At 41.9% G+C, this 14,520-nt stretch overlaps 1 protein-coding gene across 1 annotated transcript in view; it reads left to right on the top strand.

Annotated features, from left to right (window-relative positions):
* The window catches only part of si:ch211-198m17.1 (flocculation protein FLO11), a 31,195-nt gene that overhangs the window by 15,183 nt on the left and 1,492 nt on the right, over positions 1-14,520 (top strand). The window contains exons 2-12 of the mRNA XM_037688607.1: positions 1,995-3,290; positions 3,669-3,809; positions 6,725-6,823; positions 6,902-7,011; positions 7,087-7,145; positions 7,245-7,375; positions 7,468-7,602; positions 9,627-9,669; positions 9,768-9,805; positions 9,902-9,989; positions 12,661-12,853. Of these exons, the coding sequence (XP_037544535.1) occupies positions 1,995-3,290; positions 3,669-3,809; positions 6,725-6,823; positions 6,902-7,011; positions 7,087-7,145; positions 7,245-7,375; positions 7,468-7,602; positions 9,627-9,669; positions 9,768-9,805; positions 9,902-9,989; positions 12,661-12,853 (2,333 nt within the window). The remainder of the gene's footprint in view (positions 1-1,994; positions 3,291-3,668; positions 3,810-6,724; positions 6,824-6,901; positions 7,012-7,086; positions 7,146-7,244; positions 7,376-7,467; positions 7,603-9,626; positions 9,670-9,767; positions 9,806-9,901; positions 9,990-12,660; positions 12,854-14,520) is intronic.

Raw genomic sequence — 14,520 nt, 5'->3', positions numbered from 1 at the left:
ACCGGGATCGTCCCCTGGCACCTGCAGCTGGTTGTCCGCAGCGACGAGGAGCTCGGTGGGCTGCTGGGAGGAGTGACCACCGCTCTGGGAGGAGTTCTGCCCAGAATTCGGGCGGTCCCACAGTCTGGGGTAACCAGAGGCAATCTGAGTCTGAGTGGATGTCTCATACAGCATCTGCGGCCAGTTTCTTCAAATTCACTGTGGGACGGTCCTTTACAAGAGGTCCTTCCTGCCTACAGCCATCAGCATCTATAACATCTCTTAATGAAACGAGGATAACGAGTTACAACAACATTTAATTTCTCTTTGGGATTAAAAAAGTATTTTTGAATTGAATTGAATCAAAGAGTCAAACTTGTTTCTTCTGTTCCTGTATGAACAAAATGAAAACGAGAGCAGACCTAAAGACTTCAGGAGTAGCTGCTCTCTGCTAAACAAACACAACGCCGCTCCTTCCTTCTTGTTGGTCGGATGAAGCTGGCAGCCATTTTTACTCACACTTCCCCCTGTTGCAAACAGTCCTTATTTACAGTACTTATCTGCTGAGTCCCAACTTGTCTCAGCGTTTCTGCTCGCAGCCACACCGTTGCACTGCCTGCTGATCACGGCTGAAACTGTAGAGTTGGACACATTAAAGTCTTCAACGGTGTCAGTTTTGTAGAAATGTGACTTGCCTTTAAAGAGACAAAGAAACCAAAGACATCGGATTCTCTTACCATGCACATGTGAAAGCATCTATAATTAAATTAAATATTTTCTGTAATACTCCTATTCTTTTAGACTCTTAAAATTCTAAAATATGCAACAGAAGAGCTAAATACAGTCATTTAGTCAGTTTTAGTAATAGCATATTTTTTTTTGCTTCTGTCAAAATGGATAAAGCATTTTGCAACGCCACATGTCGTTAAATCTGAACAATTATCAAATGTTTAATTATTTTGTCTTCTAAAAGCAGCCGTACACTTACTTCTACCTCACAGATAAATTAAAAACACTTTAATATTATTATGTATGTTTGATGTGTGTCACTGTATGTGAGGAAACTTCAGGAAAGTTTAGCTTGGTTTGGGTTTACGATGTCATTTTACTGCTTCACTTTTGTCTCCTTTATTACAGCCATTGCTGTAACAAGATGCTACAACTTCTTTACAAAAAATGATGACATTATTACTATAAATGCATGATAGTATAGGCATGGTATTGGTATCGGCCGATATTAGTGATAAAGTTAAATATCGGACATTCCATAAAAATATCTCACTGATATAAAAGGTACTGTTTATATATTAAAGGCACGCCAGCACAACGTTATGACATCACATGCGCCGTTGAGTTTAGATTTGTGAAAATTTACAGATTTGCACAGTTCGAGTGTTGTCATTGTGTTAGAGAGTAAATGTCATGAATAAATTTGACATTAAAAATAATCCAAGTTGAAGTGTTCCATCATTTTCAGCCTCCTTTTTGGCATCTGCATTTGGTAGCAGGCCAAATTGACAAAGACCATGCAGAATAATGTAGTATTTTAATTCTACAACAGATAAAGTTATGTAGTCTCTGTAAGTAGGTCTAGGGGGAAAAAATATTGGTATTGGTTATCGGCCAAATACGTTTTAACATATTGTCATATTGGATATCGGCCAAAAATCCAATATCGTATACATCCCTAATATTACTCTTGGAAGATTCATTCAGCTGCTTTAGTTTGTTGTAAAGAGTTGCAAACACGACACAACTATTTATTTAAAATCGGAACATTTTGGCTTTGCGTATTATACAAACAAATCTTCTTGTTTAAAAGGAAAAAAAATTACTTTAGTGCTTTTGCACATATTTGCCTGCTTTTAAAACCTGTTTTTAGAGAAGTCACTGTATTAGAATTAGTCTGTTAGTTGATATTCAGTCTATTTATCCTGTTTTGTGCCTTACTTTGCAGTTTGTTGTGTCAAGAGGAGAGAACATATAAGATGATTATTTTTATTCCTTTGTTGCAGCAGCAGCAATTTCTTCAACGGACCCTAGCACAGCTTTTCTCACCACCGATGGGAATATGCCTCTTGTAGATTCCACAGCATCTTTCATGACAACACCCTCAAGCAGCAACAGCTTAACCAGCACTTTGTCAACTGCAGCAGCAGGTTCTGCAGCTGCAGAAGGTACAACGAGAGAAACTACTGCTGCGGCACCAACCGCTCCTCCTGGGGAGACAATCACTACACCTATCAAGACCACTACTGAGATCATCACCCCAGAAGACCCAGCTGACCCTCCGCCAAGTCCAACCGCCGGTGCAACGACACGCCCAGCAGGGCCAGAGACAAACCTCACCACGCCCAGTGAGACTGCAAAAACAACCACCGCACCCGCTCCAACCGTCTACACAGCCACCGCACCAATCACAACCTCAACTACAAATGCACCAATCACAACCACAAACAACACAACAAATGCACCATTCACAAGCTCAAACGAGACCGCTACAAATACCCCACTTACAACCAAAATTGCAAATGACACAATAACAAATGCACCAATCACAACCACAAACAGCACAACAAATGCACCAATCACAAGCTCAAACAAGACCACTACAAATACCCCACTTACAACCAAAACTGCAAATGACACAATAACAAATGTACCAATCACAACCACAAACAACGCAACAAATGCACCAATCACAAGCTCAAACAACACAACAAATGCACCGATCACAACCACAAACAACGCAACAAATGCACCAATCACAAGCTCAAACGAGACCACTACAAATACCCCACTTACAACCAAAACTGCAAATGACACAGTAACAAATGCACCAATCACAACCACCAGCAACACAACTTCAAGTGGACCAATCACCAGTAATGAGACAACTACAGATGTAACTACAGGTTCTGAAACAACTCTAAGCACACTAACCCCACCTACAAACAACAGTCCAACGTCAGTGTCTCTTTCTCCAAGCACCGACACACCTTTAGTCACAAATGTGACGGACAAAGCCAACACAACACAGTCGGACAACACAACTCCAACATATACGACAACAACTTCAGTCACTTCAAATGCAACTACAATGACAACAATAAACTCTGCCGACACTTCTGCGTCTCCTGCATTAACTGCAACTCCTTCCTCCTCCACCACAAACACAACACTCACAACTGGACTCCCACCCTCTTCACCTTCCTCCAGCTCTCTCCCTCCCATCACCTCCCCAGGCAGTAGCAACACCCCCCCTACTGGAATTACCACCAGCCTTAGCCCTTCATCACCAACCCCAGGAGGTAATGCTAACCTCATGCTGATCATTGATGTGTGTTCTTTGAAATAATGTAATCAGACATGCAGGTGAGAGGAAATTTAGTTGGTAAAAAAGCTTTTTGTGTGGTTGCCTCGTACCACTTCTTAAAAGTATTTTGAAGATTTAGCAGTAAGTAGACATTACCCTTTAAGCAGAAGATAAAATTTGATATTTGCACGTAACAAAATTATTTTTAGTGTTTATTTGTTGGTAATTTAGCCCATAAATATCAAATTTTGTCTCCAATAATTGGCTTAGAGTAGCCAATGGGACCCAATATGCTAGCATTGATTAACGTTAGCTGGGTAATCTGTTAAATTCTTCTTGGACTGACTGTGTTGATTTTTTTGTCATAATACAGTAACCACCCCCTCGATTGAAACCACTGCTGCAAATGATACAACAGCAGTGTCACCCAACAGCGCGACTCCGACCCATGAGTCCACCGTGCCTACCACAAACCGCAGTACCACCGTGATCACCACCCTGCAGCCAATAGAAGGTACCACATCTACAACCACCTTAAGTCCAGTCATAGGTGTGCACCAGTTGTTTTTTATGTACAGAAATTAAAATTCCATTTTGTGCAAAACTCAAATAAATCTGTCTTCAACTGAACTTTTAGCATCATGTTTGGGTCAGCAGGTGTTCTTCCATTCAAAGTTCCAGCTGTAAACACAAAAAGAGTTTATAGAATAAACGCTAAGCAATATTTATGCTTATTTTTAATTATTGCAGAATTTTTGGGATTTCATGTGTTATCCAAAGATGAGTCAGAAAGCACATACAATCTTTATAAAAACATTTATAAAAGTAAAAAAAAATAAAAAACTTGAAAAATGCACATAAAAACATGATTAGAAACACAAAGACAGTGTTTTAACTTAGCCATGAGTACAGACATGGAACAACATATAACGGTTAATATTTGGTAAATTTATTACAATGTTAACATGTTAACAACATATTACAGTAGTCCCCTCTCTACTTCACGGTTTATCGCGGGTTCGCTATATCGCAGATTTTCAAAGTAAGACTGGACATGACACAATTGGCTGATTGATGGACGAGCCATGAGTTGTTTATTTAAAATTAATTATTTTAAATGATTTTGCACCATAGAGCTGCTGCCTCTCAGCGAGCAGGTCCTTGGTTCAAACCCCGGTCCAGGGGCCTTTCTGGGTGGAGTTTGCATGTTCTCTCAGTGCATGCTTGGGTTTTCTCCGGGCACTCCGGTTTCCTCCCACAATCCAAAAACATGCATGTTAGGCTGATTGGTAACTCTAAATTGTCCCTAGGTGTGAGTGAGAGAGTGAATGTTTGTTTGTCTCGTTTGTCTCTATGTGGCCCTGTGATGGACTTGCGACCCGTCCAGGGTGTACCCCGCCCCTCGCACAGTGATTGCTGGACATGGGCACCAGCGACCCCCGTGACCCAAAATGGAATAAACGGGTAAAGAAAATGGATGGATGGATGGATGGATTTTGCACCATGTGTGCACCACAAGTGCAGGGGGAAGCTCCCACCTGCAGCTGATCAGCTGATCTTCTCTGCCACACACACACATTTCTCTTGCTGCAGCTTTGTGAAGGGCCTTTGCTGTCCAGATGCATCAATCAATTTTTGTCTTCCAACTTAAAATTCAAAGTGTATCACATCGTAAAAATCATCATAATCACAAAATATACAAGTGTTAAAAGTTGTTTTTAATTATTTTAGAACTTCTATGTTCAGTTGTTTCAGTGAAATTGATCAAGAAGTACATTTCTGCTCCGTGCTGCAGAGCTGACGCTGTGTCACATCCCTTTACTGTCCTGCTGCACTTCTCTTCTCTACAATTTAAATTTAAATACTGTAACATTTTAAATAAACAATCCATGCTGCATGGATTGTTTATTTAAAATGTTACAGTATTTAAATTCAAATAGTTTATTTAAGGAAGGAGATTGGGAGTAACAGGTGATGAGTGAGTGTGATTGCAGCCTGGCACATGTCACGATAAAGTTTACTGAACTTGAACTGAACTTGAACTTGAACTATTCCTACTTTGATGTTTTTCACTTACCGCGGGTGGGCGTGGTCCCAAACACCCGCGATGAACGAGGGACCACTGTACTGTTGTTCCAAGGTGACACTGTATAATCTCCGATGTGTCTCGTCACACCCGGATGTTTCTGCCATGTTGATAGGCAAACTAAATGTTGACACAGTTCACTAATCTCACCTTGAATCAAGCTAAGCACATATTAAAGTTCATCACTCAAATCATTTTATAGTTGTGCAAAGATGACTTCTGATCGTACCTTCTGGATGTCAGCTGGACTAAACGTTCTCGGCAGTGGTGTAGTCTACATTTTTGTAGTGGGCATGCTGTGCTTAGAAACCAAAGTACACTGGTTAGTACAATGTATTCGTCAATTTGTTTTGATTTTTAAGCATATTGAACATTTCCAAATTTCTCTGATGTTTATATTTGAATAAATGAACAATAAACTTTGTGCAACAATTGAGTTTATATTAAAAACATGTTATATAATTTATAAAACAGTATCAAAGCAAAGCGCTGCACACAGATAGATTGTTACGAAAACGTTTAACTGCCGTTTAACGTATAAATGACATGTGCCTAATGATATGGCCTGTATCATTGGGCACTTTTAAATGCGTATACTAAAATTCTTAAGATTTTCACGTAGACTACACCGCTGGTTCTCGGTACTCTTCCACCTCCAAAAGTAGAGCGTTTATCACCCGACTTTGATTTTGTTCAACTCAGATGGTTTCTATGCTTGCCTGTCAAGATGGCGGCATTTCTGGTGCGAATGCATCACGAACTTGTTCAAACCATTTCAGTGTTTCCGTACATTACTTGCCTTGGCAGGGCACTCATCTCTCCTGTGATTTTTTTGATGGGGGTGTGGAGACGGTGGTGACCGAGACACATCTGTGTTGTGCACTATTTGTACCGACAGTTTGTCAGCCGTTGTAAGCCTGAAGGAAACTGAGCTTTATTTTACAGCAAAAGTGTAATCTGGTTTATTATCTTTGGTTCCAAAGAATTGCAACAGTAATGTTCAAAATAATTTTTTAGTGCAAGATCAACAACAAACAAATAAAATAACTTGGATGCATAAAAATAAATGAAATTGCACTTAGGGGCCCCGTAGTGGCCACAGGGCCCCTAAGCAGCTGCTTAGTTTGCTTATATCTTAGGCCGGCCCTGCTTCAGGCCCAGGCCTCCCTTGTGAAAGAGATCTGTGATCTCAGTGGGATTTGCCTGATTAAATAAAGGTTAATAAATGAATACGCCGTATACCAGCATATCACATAGACTCCACCACTGCCTGAAATCAAAACAATGCTTGCTTGGGAGTTAAAACTTTATTAAAACAAATATATATTTCTGTTTCCTTTCAGTGTGTCCTTCTGTCCCTTGTCCTGTCCATAGTGTCTGCCTTGGCAGCACTTGTCAGTGTCTCACTGGCAGCTACATGACAAATGGACGTTGTGAACCTGGTGAGAGATTAAAAAAGTTTCACGTGAACACTGTGGCAGATGTTTTGTCGGCTTATAAAACTCTGTTTGTCGTCTCAGCACAAGTGTTCTCGGGCAAGCTTCATTTCAGCGCCTTGCCTTTTGTGGATGAAATGAGCAACCGGTCCTCGAGCATATTTCAGAGTACAGCAGCCTCGATCTCAGCCGCAGTAAGTCGTGGGGTCACGAACTAGTTGAGCAGCTCTTAAGCATGTTCGTTTAACAATGTTTGTTCTGTTTTTTAGCTCAAAAATGTCTTCAAAGGTGAGAAAGGGTACATTCGATCAGACGTTGTTCAGCTTCAGTGAGTTTGATTTCTTTTTGCTGCTGCACTAAAACTTTACGCCTCAAGTTAAAAAATGCGCCTCGGCTCTGTTAGTGATTTTTCTCTTTAATTCTTCAGACGTGGAAGTGTGGTAGCAGCCGTGAACAACATCTTTGAGCAAACCTCTGCCACTCAGGAGTCCGTCGATCGGGCCATTAAACAAGCCATCAGCAGCTTCCCTGATTTACTAAAGAATGTGACGTACACAGGCAAGAACTGGCTGCACTATATCCAAATCTAGATACAAATACATAAAAAAAATGCATTGTTTGTCTTATATGTCTTGTATTCTCTGTATTAGGGACAAAACTTTGTGATGTGGAGCCGCTTCCATGTGATGCTTCCACTACAAAGTGCACGAATGCAGAAGGCCAAGCAGTTTGCTCCTGTATAGAAGGCTACGTCTCCATGGTTTACTCAAACAGCAGCTGCAAAGGTAACGTCTCTAATGTTTTGAGTTATACACGGTCAGATGTACGCTTCCATCTTGTTACACGTTAAAACGATCTCGTATATCGGTTAGCTTTATTTGTCGTGCAAGGTCAACAACAAAATTAAATGCTTAGGACGAGAAGAACCGTCTCGACTCGACAAAAAGAAAACAACAACAACAACAAGAAATATCAAATCATGCATCAAAAATACTACTAAAATACTATAAAAACATTAAAAATACTACTAAAATACTAAAAAAAACAAGGCGCCAAAGGTGAAAAAGATAAACATCTACAGTGTGATTAAGTTAGCAGTGAGGTTCTTTCAACTTCCTGGTTCTGTTCTGTTAGCAGCTTAGCAGGTCCTGCTAGCTGGTCTGGTCAGCAGCTTGATGGTAATAAGGACCAGCAGCAGCTGCCCTCACAGACTGTCCTCCAGAACCAGGCCCGGCAGACCGAGAACATCCAAGGTTTCCCCGTGGAACCGAACGGGTCCGTACCGCGTGTGCAGACAGATGGAGGATCTTGTTAGCAGTGTTAGCAGGTCCGGTCAGCAGCTTGATGGTAATAATGACTGCAGCAGCTGCTCTCACAGACCGCAGTGCAGAACCGGGTCTGGCAGACAGAGAATATCCAAGGTTTCCCCGTGGAACTGAATGGGTCCATAGAGTTCGGTTCGTGCAGACAGATGGAGGCTAGCGCTAGTAGTGCTAGCAGCATTAGCAATGTTAGCAGAGTTAGCAGCATTAGCAGGCCCTGCTAGCATCTTGATGGTAATAAGGACCGCAGCAGCTGTCCTCCCAGACTGTCCTCCAGATCCGAGTCCAACAGACAGAGAACATCCAAGGTTTCCCTGCGGAACCGAACGGGCTCGTACTGCGTGTGCAGGCAGATGGAGTTTCTTGTTAGCAGCGTTAGCAGGTCTTGTTAGTGGGTCCAGTCAGCAGCTTGATGGTAATAAGGACCGCAGCAGCTGCTCTCATAGACCGCAGTCCAGAACCGGGTCCGGCAGACAGAGAATATCCAAGGTTTCCCCGTGGAACCGAATAGGCTCGTACTGCGTGTGCAGGCAGATGGAGTTTCTTGTTAGCAGCGTTAGCAGGTCTTGTTAGTGGGTCCAGTCAGCAGCTTGATGGTAATAAGGACCGCAGCAGCTGCTCTCACAGACCGCAATCCAGAACCGGGTCCAGCAGACAGAGAACATCCAAGGTTTTCACCGCGGAGCCGAACAGGTTTGTAGAGTTCGGTCCGTGCAGATGGAGGATCATGGAGACAGCCGCCATGACAGGCCAGAGCCTAGACCCGAGGCTGGAGGGGGGCCGGGAACTGAACCACGCACGATGGCAGGATGGCATGATGGCAAGGCAGCGACACACAAAACTCCACAAGTGTGGCGCGGTCATACCCGTGCCGTGGGTGTGAATTGTAGGCGCACAAAAAGTTATAAAAACAACAAGAATTAAAAAAATAAGGTCGAGTCGAAGCGGAGCTCCTGTGAGTGCCTTCATTCTGCGGCGCACGTGACGTCAGAGCGTATATAAACTGTACGGGCACTGTCTGAGATGGAGCTGAAGTGAAAAGTTTCTAGTGGTTCTACAGTCAAGAGGACTGAAACAAAACCTCTCTGAAGTCCTTCTGTGTGGGAATGAGGCAGAGAAACAACAGGGAGTGAGACTCGCAGACGAGGTGGAGAGCCGCAGCCTTTTCTCCACGCTGACCTCTGACCCCGTCTTCATTTATCTCTCTAATCTATTTCTTTTTAACTGGAACGTTACCTTGGAGGCACGTAGAGGAATCACAGCTTCATCAAGACGATTAGCTGTAGACAAACCAATAAAAGACTAATCTTCGAGCTGAATATTCTGCGCTCAGTCGCGTTCCAAAGAGACACACAGTGTCCTGGTTCGTGAAGAGACGCTCTGCTGCGTTCAGCGCTTGTGCAGCCGAGCCAGTCGGAAACTGTAGCTTATTATGTTCTCGTTGTATAAAACATTGTGTAACAAAGCTTTTGCGTTTGTTTGTGCAGCCTGTCCAAGTGGGCAGCGGGCAGTGGGAGATACGTGCCAACGGTGAGTACGCTCACGTTGTTAGGTTTTAACTCCCCCGTGTGGACTCGGCGTTAAACTCCACGAATAAAAACTTTAACATGTGACTTGTTTTCCTTCAGATGTCCGTTTGGATACGCCGGCTTCAACTGCAGTGACTGTAAGAGACCTCACTCTTTCAGAAGGCACACGGTGAAGCAGTAAATCCTGTGTTGTGGTGCAGAACCCTGAAACGTGTGCTGGACTGTCTCCACAGCGGCCCTGCTGGCAGTGGTGGTCATCTCCTGCGTACTGGGAGGGATCTTTCTCATCGTCGTTCTGGCCGTGCTCGTCTACTACTGCTGGTGAGGAAAGCCGACATCGCTCCCCCCACATAAGAACGTATATATCTGTTCGTTTTGCTCCTTTTTAAATGGTGTCACTATATAAGTAATGACGCACCTTTCATACTTTTTATACACCTGTCGAAAGGCGGGGCTTATTATGGTGTAGTCTGCGACCACTTATAAACTTTCTCTTGTCCCGCCCATAACTTCAGTTCTGCTCAAGATAATTTAATAAAACTTCACACACATATGCATCACCACCAGACGGAGTGCGCTGGACACTTTCATCACCTCAGCTCCAAGGTCAAGGTCGTAAATCAAGGTCAAATGTTCGGTCTTTGCTTGTTCGGGCCATTGCTATAGATTGGTGTATAATAGTTTGTTGATGGGCGTACAATGTGCCGTAGGCGCTACTCGTTCTTTCCGTTTTGGTTGCTACGAACTCACACAAATGATCTAGCAATTGTTTTATGCCACATACACAATCTGGGCTTGAACCAGCAGCCCCAGCATTATGAGATCTGAGTTACCGCGGCCCCTGAAGCACCCTTATTACTATTCTGTTAACAAAAAAAGTTCTGTATCTTTTCCTAAAACTTTTAAATAAAACATGCAGCTTAATTTGGAACAGCGTGCTAGAAGTTCTGGCGACCGAACGCTGTACAACGACAAAATTAAAAATAAACTCCATGAAAAACAAAAGTGGCTGTGAGTTTGATGGAGCAGATGAGAAATCCCAGCCCTCTTTGGATCTCTATAGCTCAGGTATTTACAGTAGGAACATCATTAAAAGTTTGAAGAGGTCACATAAAGTTGGAGTTTACGTGTCTGAACTTGCAGTTTCATCTTTCACGAGTTTTACACAACAACAGAGACTTTTAACAGAGTTTTAATTGACAGATGATGTCACAAACAAACTATTTTTATTCCCACAGCTTTTTTTGGTACATTTACACATTTTACATTAATATTTTTGCTGTACAACTTATAGTTTATTTTTAAATCTACACAGAATACAGAGTGTTAGCTTCAATATATTTTAGCTCAAAATATTCTCTTCAAAACCAGAAGTGAAGATTTTAATTTGTCATAGCTCCTTCATAAAACTCTGCAGAAACATAAAAACTCACATGTATTTAAAACTATTTGAGTTTAGGGTTTTCCAGGTCTGGATAATAAGTATGATAAAAGTTGTGTTTGGAAAAATAGTTGTTTCTAAATTATTAGTACTTTTTTTAAATATAAATTTCTGACAATGTAAATTTAACCAATCAGAGCACTTTTCACTGATTTAGAAAAAAGACTCACCTGAACACCTTAAAGTTTCATTGATAGATGATATCGAGGTGAACAAATAGGGTTAAACCTGAAATCTTTTTAAAGCTTGCTTTTTTTTTTTTAGTGCTAACCATTTACCATATTTTTTGCCCTATAAGTCACAATTTTTTGCCTAATTTGCACATCTTGCAACTTATTTATGTTTTAATTCTCATATTTATAAACCAATTTTTGGCTGAGATATGACCGTTTTCATTCATTCTGACTGAAAATATTGAACACTAACATTTCCAGCAGCTAGATGGCGCTCGATCGGTATGGCATGCCGTTGTGTCATGTAATAGGTAAAAGTGGCTATTCGTAACACAATCAGCTTGCCATATATTTCCACCTTCATCCAGCTCGCCTGGAGCAATCATCAGATCAGCTTCATTTCGCTGCGCCGCCCGGCGAAATGCAGCTGATTTAACCACAGAAGTGCATTTATTAAGTAAAAGTTCAACTGAGACACACCTTTACTATAATGTCGAGCAAACAAATAATTGTTTTTAGGTGCTTATCTTTCAAATTTTGAAGAAGTGCGCAGCGTTGCTCCTTCCTGATTTCCTCCCTCTGCGCGCTCCCGGAACACAGAGGCTTTAAATACTTTTGAACTGCAGCTGATTTGACCGTCAAAGTGCATTTATTGAGGAAAAGTTAGACTGAGACGCACCTTTGTTATAATTTCAAGCAAGCAAATAATTTTTTTAAGTGTTAATCTGGTTAAAATTTTGTTAAAGTCCTCCCGTGCACGCTCCCGCAGTCACTATTTGGCAGATTTTTGGCACAACACCGGCCCACATTTCCAGGTTGTCAGCGGTGACGCATAATAGAAGCGACTTATATTTGGAAGCAACATATTTATGTTTTTTCCACTTTATTAGACATATTTGGACTGATGCGACGTATACGACGGAAAATACGGTTCATAAAAAAGACTGGACAAGTATCTGACATATATTTATAGTAATCTTTGTTATTGAAAAATAAAAACGGGATAAAAATCTACAGAAAAAAAAGTAAATTTTGAGTCTGGAAAATTATAAAATGTTTAAATAAAAAAAAATCTGCAGAAATACTCGAGTTCACATTTATAAATATTGTTCATCCAGAAAGAACTACAGTTTTTCTCCTAACTGTCATAAAATTCAGAAAATAATGAATAAATTCAGTTACTTATTTTTCTGATGTGTCCATCACAGTAGAGTCCTACAAAAAACATATCTTAACACACGTTTAATGTTTTTTTTTCATTATTTAGGGCAGCAGGATGCAGAACATGGGAATAACCTTTTGCTGAACTATAAATTACTGACAACTAATTAAAAAAACACCACAAGTCACACGTTTCGTGTCCTTGTCTCTCTGTCAGGACGAAGTGCTCCTGCAGGATGCCTTCCTACAGCACCAGCCCGTACTCAGACGACCTAAACAAGTCCTGGCCCACCGCCATCATGACCATCCCTCGCGCCTCCACTAACTGGGATGCAGCTACTTCCATAGAGATGACAGAGGGGGGCGACATTAACATCCTGGAGCAGAAAAAGCAACAAAGCAATGGCTTTGTGAGTTCCCACATTACCTTTATGTCAAGCCTGTTTCCTATAGCTCCATCGTCTCTGGGCTCACTAGGTTCTGTAACAGGTGGAGTTGGTTTTAAATGAAGTTTAGTTGCAATGATTGACTTTAACTTCCTCTGCAGCATTGATTAAAAGTTTTTCCTAACCTCAATCTGGAGGGTTTTGATCTGCAAATCAAACACGCCTGTTCACTGACAAAACTTTCCTGTATCACGCTGGACATGCTAGATTAGATGCACAAATTGTACTATCATGTTTAATCCAATCTTTTAAGCAGCCTGCTGCTAGCATTAGCCCCCACCCCTGCTCCCTGCTTTGCCTGACTCACAGTGTGTTGCTTTGGGGGTCTCAGCTGACGTATAAAGGATGGAAGAAGGTAAGGCCTTGCTTTGCTCTTAGATTCTGACGCCTTGATGTCCCCTGCTGGTAATTTAGAGGGTGGGAATAGGAATGGGGCCGTTTCCTGGTGATGGGAAAACGTTCATCTGCATGCTGATTCTAGTGAGTGACAGTTCAAAAGACACTACCTGGTTTTAGTTTGGGGGTACCGTATTTTTCAGACTATAAGGCGCACCGGATTATAAGGCACATTAAGCAAAACAAGTTCATTTTGACAGATTTTTAAAAATTGGTTCAAGGTCAGTAAGCACAACCGGGATTAGTACATAAGGCGCACTGGATTATAAGGCTTTTGGGAAAATTAAAGGATTTTAAGCACCTTATAGTCCAAAAAATACGGTAGTCACGAGTAGTTAGTCCACATTGGTAAAGTGGGTTAATTGTGGGGCTGTTCAGATTTGATGCTAACTTTCGTCCTGAGCGGTCAGATTGTAGTTTGCACTAAACACAAGTAGGAGCGGCCTCGATGTGCACAGAAAACATCTTCATCTGCTGGTAATCTGACTGCAGTCGGTCCTGAGCGCTGCACTGATGTGACCCCACACGAGCAGCAGAGCTACTGTTTGAATGAAAGGTCAGCATAAGGCAGGATCTCACCGACCTGCAGCTGTTGAAAACTAGCTGGAGACTTTTCTATGCAGTGTCACTGAATTTTGGGTGACTGCGACCCAACGACCAACGAGCCGCTCGCGCAGCCACATTTTCAGCAGCCAGTTTTTGAAAATTGGGGCTTATTTTCTTTGGACATTATTTTTCTGTCCACATCATACTTTCCACCTTAGCAGATGCCCCCACGTTTATTATTTAATCTACTGGAGAACCCCTTTGAAATGAAGAGGGTCAGACTTGTAGCAGTTTATGGGGGGCAGCTGTGGCTGAGTGGCTAGGAGGTTCCCATACCATGAGACAATATTAAATGAAACACTTTCAACCAGTGACCTGTACACCAACTGCAAAGTAATTTTGCTTGCATTAAAGCCCCTCAGCTTATACAGAAGGTGGAGGCGCTGTCTGGCTTTTTTGTAAATATAGTCAGTGTCATTTATTGTTCCAAGGTATTTAAAATCAGTCACCTGCTTTACTTCCTGCCCTAAAAGTAGGTCTGGTGCTGGCTGCTCCCCATCTACTTCCCAAACAAAGTTCCTTGGTTTTACTGACATTAAGGGCCAGAAAACTGTCATCAAACCAGTCAGAGAGCTGGTCTATGAGCTGGGAGTAGGTGGGACTATTGGTGTCTTTCAGACCAGGAACTA

This window comes from Nematolebias whitei, chromosome 15 (genome assembly GCF_014905685.2).
Source record: "Nematolebias whitei isolate Nwh7 chromosome 15, NemWhi1, whole genome shotgun sequence".
NCBI lineage: Eukaryota > Metazoa > Chordata > Actinopteri > Cyprinodontiformes > Rivulidae > Nematolebias > Nematolebias whitei.
Note: the sequence above shows the minus strand (reverse complement) of the source record. Positions and strands in the feature narration are given on the sequence as shown.